Here is a 5,613-nt window from a genome sequence, read left to right as displayed (position 1 = left end):
TCCTACATTTTAATGGTGCCGAAACCCGGGAATAGTGAACGAATTAAAGAACAGCGAATATTCCCAACAACTAAAACTAAATAAAAATAACTTCTAGTGAACTTTTCTTAGAAAAAGTGGAACTTACAAAACTTAAATTAGCCAACAAATAAACTCAACAACATAACAACATTCAGTGAACATTTTGTGAATAATTCATTTGAACAAAAGTGAAAGTTAAACAAGTAAGAAAAGCGTTAAGTTCGGTCGGGCCGAACTTTTTATACCCTCCACCACAAATTTCAGCCATTTCGGTGGATTAATGTGGCCACAACCTTCAAAATACCGAAATTCGGAAGGTACCGTTCTATGGGGGCTATATGATGGCGTCGACCTATACATACAAATTTCTGGGGGAAAGTTTTATACGCCTAAAGAAGACTAAATACCAAATGTCAGCCATATCGGTGTGATAATGAGGCTAAAACGTTCAAAATATCGAAAATCGGGAGATATTGTATTATGGGCGCTATATCAACACGTGGACCTATATAAACATTTTATGGTAGAAATGTTTCTAAGCCTCTGGAAACACAAAATACAAAGTTACAACCCATTCTTTGGTCAAATGGGTCTAATACATTCAAAATATATTAAAATGACGCGTACTTTATAAGGGGTCTTATGTGGGGACTATACCAAAACTTGGACCTATATAACCCAACTTTGGTAGGAATGTTTTCTGGCCTCTGAAGATACAAAATACCAAATTACAACCAATTCTGTGGTCAAATGGGTCTAATACATTCAAAATATATTAAAATGACGCGTACTTTATATGGGGCCTTATATGGGGGCTATACCAAAACGTGGACCTATATAATCCAACTTTGGTAGGAATATTTTTTTGGCCTCTGGAGACACAAAGCACCAAATTACAACCAATTCGGTGGTAAAATGGGCCAAATATTTTAAAAATTCCTTAAAACGACGCGTCACGCGTCTTTTTGTATGGGGGCTATACGAAAGCGTGGACCTACATAGCCCGCTTTCAATACCAAAAGTCCTACGTAAATATAACATATTTTCCCAAAATTTCATCAACCTACGTCAATCCGTTCGGACACTAGAGTGATTTCCACAGACGGACAGACGGACGGACATGGCTATATCGATGTAGAATTTTACGCTGATCAAGAATATATATACTTTGTGGGGTCAACAATCATTATTTCGAGTAGTTACAAACGTAGTGACCAACTTAATATACCCCCATCCTATGGTGGAGGGTATAAAAATTGATCTTACTCTAAAAATCTTAATGCAATAAAATTGAATCTAATCTTACTCACAACTGTGAACATTTTATTGACTCCAAATTGAACAATACAGTGTGTCAACAAAATATTAAAATATTTTCTAAACTAAAACTGGAAAAAAATAATTATTCTTATCTGCCCCTATGCTGGGAAATATAAAAACAATTGTGAACATTTGCGTCTACCTCTGTGCTAGGACATACAGTTAATCCACAAAATATTGCAAAAGTTTAAATAAAATGTTTTAATGAGAAAAACTTTTAAATTTATTTTAACTAAATAAACAATCTTGTGCGGAAAATTTGCCTAAAATTAAAACTCGTAAAACAAACAAAAAGAATACAATATTAATAAACTAAAATTAGAAAACAAAAACAGTGATGTTTCAATCTGACCCTGAACTGGGATAAATGTCTTTCCTGAAAAGACAAAGTGAAGATTTTTTTGGAAAACTTAATTTTGCTGTGTTTTCTAACTTTTTTCTGTGCCAAACTATACTCTTGCTCTGCATTGGTGAGAAATCTAAATATATACTTTATAAACTTTATTTGAAATCTTTACTCATTCGCCCGTTTTGTGAGATATACGTTTTATTGACACTCATTACATTTTTGCTTTTGTGCATTTAAATACAAAATGGAGGATTTCTCAAGACCAATTGAAGACCAACAAATTCTATTGACTCGTGTTCAACGAATTATGTCCGACTTCGATAAATTGCACGATGGTGAAAAAACTCGAGGTTTGTGCCAAAGTTGTCTCGATGAGATCGACGAGATTAAAAGAACGTTTGAGGCAAACCATGAGCAACTGTTTGATCTTGTTCGTGACAAATCAATTAATACAGAAGATGTTCCCTATTTCAAAGATGATATTCATTATTCATTTTTCAAAGTTTATCTCAGTGGTAAAGGAAAATTACTCGACTCTATGGCGGACTATCGGCCTCCAAATTCTCCGAATTTTCACTCCACTTTTCATGCCTCGAGTTCTTCTCAAAGAAACGAATCGATTATCCCAGAAATTCGTCTTCCCAAAATAGACATCCCAACATTTTCTGGCGATTATCTAAATTGGATCTCGTACAGAGATATGTTTGTTTCCCTGGTGCACAGTAACCAAAGTTTATCCAATGTGCAAAAGTACTATTTTCTGAAAAACTCTTGCCGAGATACACCATTGTCAATAGTAAATGAGTACCCTGCCTCCGAAGGAAGCTATGAGCTAGCATGGGCTGCGTTGGACAAACGATACCATAATAAACGAAAAATAGCAGACACAGTGTTGCGCAAACTACTAAGTATTCCAAAGTCTAATGGTTCATGCGAAAGCATTAAAACTTTGCTAGACTCAACGAGAAATAGTTTGGCTCTGTTGACAACATTAGGTATTGATTGTTCCAACTGGGATCCTCTACTCATTCATATTACGGTCAGTAAACTAGACCTACAAACTTGTAAAGAATGGGAGCAATCATTAAAGGCAGCCACAGAAATTCCTAAACTCTCAGAGTTGTACAATTTTCTGGAAACAACATTTCGCACGTTAGAATCCATCTCAGAATATACTGAGAGTACAGCTAAGCCACAATTTAAACAAAATAACTCAAAATCTTTTCACTCTCAACGAATGACTCAAAATCGTCGAGTTAATATGGCGGCCGTTAATAATGACAATTGTCCCTGTTGTGGGAAACGTCATTTTCTCTACAAATGTTTTAAGTTTGCTGCTATGCCCTCTGCCTCTAAGCGTGAGTTCATTAACTCTAAGAAAATCTGTCGTAACTGTCCGAACTTTGGCCATTTCTCAAATGATTGTAAATCTTTAAGTCGTTGTAAATTATGCAATCTTCCTCATCATACGATTATACATAACGACTACACAACTCAAAATCAAGCCAATGTTTACAATACTGCTGAAAGCCGTAATGATTCTGTAGCTTCTCCCTCCTCTGCTGGAAATTCAAATGTCAATTTATCTCTGTTGAGTACTACAGTTATGCCTCAGGTGCTTCTAGCAACTATTCGCGTCATAGTTAAGACCGAATTTGGTAATTTTACATTAAGGGCCATTTTGGACCCAGGAGCCCCAGCAACCTTGATGACTGAAAGTGCGAAACAGTTGTTGTTAAACAATTTGTGAAGTTTAATCTTGCTTCTCACTATGAAGCTGGCTTTGAGTTGAGAAGTCAGGCTTACGTCATGCCCACCCTGAATAATTATTGTACTGGTCCAGTGGATAAGAATAAATTGCCCTCATTAACAGAATTTTCTCTTTCCGACCCTGATTTTGATAAAAATGATCCTATAGATCTACTTATTGGTGGCGATTTATATGAAGACATTCTTCTTCCTCAGCAGAAGAAATTTGACAAAGGCATTTTTCTCCAACTTACCCATTTCGGGTGGATAGTTTCTGGTCCGACATCTGAAATTTCGTATGCTCACTCAGTCAACATAAATTTGTGTTCCCTTGATACACAACTCGGAGCTTTTTGGGAACAAGAAGAGCTCGGAGAATCTCGCCATTTTACTTCTGAAGACATAGCTTGTGAAGACTTCTTCAAGAAAAATTGTACTCATGGCTCCGATGGAAGATATACCGTCGCCTTACCTTTCAGGACGCAAATTCTCGGCAAATCTCCCCCAGCTTTCAGCCACAGTGACTACAGCGCTCTGAATCGCTTAAAACAAATCGTAAATAAATTCGCCAACGAACAAAGCTTTGCCCCTGATTATAAGAACTTCATGGATGAGTATGAGTCGTTAGGACATATGGAGAATATTGGTCCCTATCCTCAATGCGTTAAACCCTCTGGTTATTTTCTGCCTCCTCATGGCGTTGCTCGAGAATCAAGTTTCGACGCTAGGAGTAGACTACTTCCTTCTTTGTCTCTAAATGAGGAACTTTTCCCTGGCCCTGCGTTGCAAAATGACCTTCCGGCTATAATCAATCGATGGCGTCGATTTAAAACTGGTTTCAGCTCCGATCGCGAGAAATTGTTCCACCAGATACCAGTTGTAGACAGTCATAAACACCATCAGCTAATATTATGGCGAAATTCTGATTCGGACAGTTGCGTCGACAAACGTCATACTGTGACCTATGGCACTTCCTTGGCTCCGTATCTTTCAATTGAGGTTCTTCTTCAATTGGCGGAAGATGAAACTTACCCTGAAGCATGTAAGATCCTCAGAACTGATACGACTGTTGATGGCATTAATTCCGGCGCTGGCTGAGAGTCAGAAACAATATATCTACAGAAACAATTGGTTCAACTTCTCTCTGCTGGAGGATTGAACTTACTCAAACGGTCGTCTAACTCTCCAGAGCTTATGTCCCATATTCCTGCTGCAGTGTACATTAAAATTTTAAGCGACAATGGAGAATGTGTAGTTAACTTACTACAGTCCAAAACTAAAGTTGCCTCATTAAAGGTCTTGTCTATCCCGGAACTGGAATTATGCGGAGCAAAACTTATGCGGAATGTACAACTGAAACTAGATCTCAACATTACTAATGTCTATTACTGGACTGATAGCATTGCCGTTTTGTGCTGGCTCAGACGTGAGCCGTCCATATGGAACGTTTTCGTTGGAAACAGGGTTAGCGAAGTCCAACGATATTCTAACATTTCTCAATGGCGCTATGTGTCAACTCATAACAATCCTGCTGACTGTGCTTTCCGTGGTATTTCATCTACTGAGTTGGTTCTACATGGACTCTGGTGGTCTGATCCTATCTGGCTCTCCAAGCTCCGATCTCTCTGGCCCAAGCTGCCAGAAAACTCTTTTGAAACGAATCTCGAAAAGCGGAATTCATCTTTAAATATCAACCCGTCTACGGTCTCAGATTATCCGGAGCTTTTATCTAAATACTTCTCTCTACCAAGATCGACACAAGTCATGGTTTACCTGTTGCGGTATCTTCAACACAAATATGGTTCTAAAGTCCGTTTTCCTTGCTTTCACCGAGCGACGGAACTGAAAAAGGCGCTACAAAGGACCATTCTGATGTCTCAAGAAGTGAATTTCCCTGAGGAGATAGAACACACGAAGAAAGGAAGAAGCATTCGTTCCAGTAGTCGAATTTCACAACTTTGTCCCTTTCTGGATGATGATGGCGTATTGCGTGTTGGTGGCAGATTCCAAAAAGCTAAGTATCATTATTATTTTAAACATCCCATGTTTTGGTCCAAACGTAGTAATTTGTCTCTCTTAATCTTTGCAGAATCTCATGAGAAGACAATACGTGGAGGTCAAACCCAGATACAGGCCTATGCACAGAGAAGATTCTGAAATTTGTCTACCCGCAC

The 5,613-nt window shown here is 38.1% G+C and overlaps 1 protein-coding gene across 1 annotated transcript; it reads left to right on the top strand.

The window, feature by feature from the left end:
• Positions 1-3,499: 3,499 nt before the first annotated feature.
• Positions 3,500-4,537, top strand: LOC141386720 (uncharacterized). The gene has a single exon (XM_073955641.1). The coding sequence runs from the start codon at positions 3,500-3,502 to the stop codon at positions 4,535-4,537; it is 1,038 nt and encodes a 345-aa protein (XP_073811742.1).
• Positions 4,538-5,613: the final 1,076 nt, after the last annotated feature.

The sequence above is a fragment of the Musca autumnalis genome, unplaced genomic scaffold (assembly GCF_047663935.1).
Source record: "Musca autumnalis isolate F117 unplaced genomic scaffold, ASM4766393v1 scaffold_5, whole genome shotgun sequence".
Lineage (NCBI taxonomy): Eukaryota > Metazoa > Arthropoda > Insecta > Diptera > Muscidae > Musca > Musca autumnalis.
The sequence above is the reverse complement of the archived record's forward strand: the minus strand, read 5'-3'. Positions and strand labels throughout refer to the sequence as shown.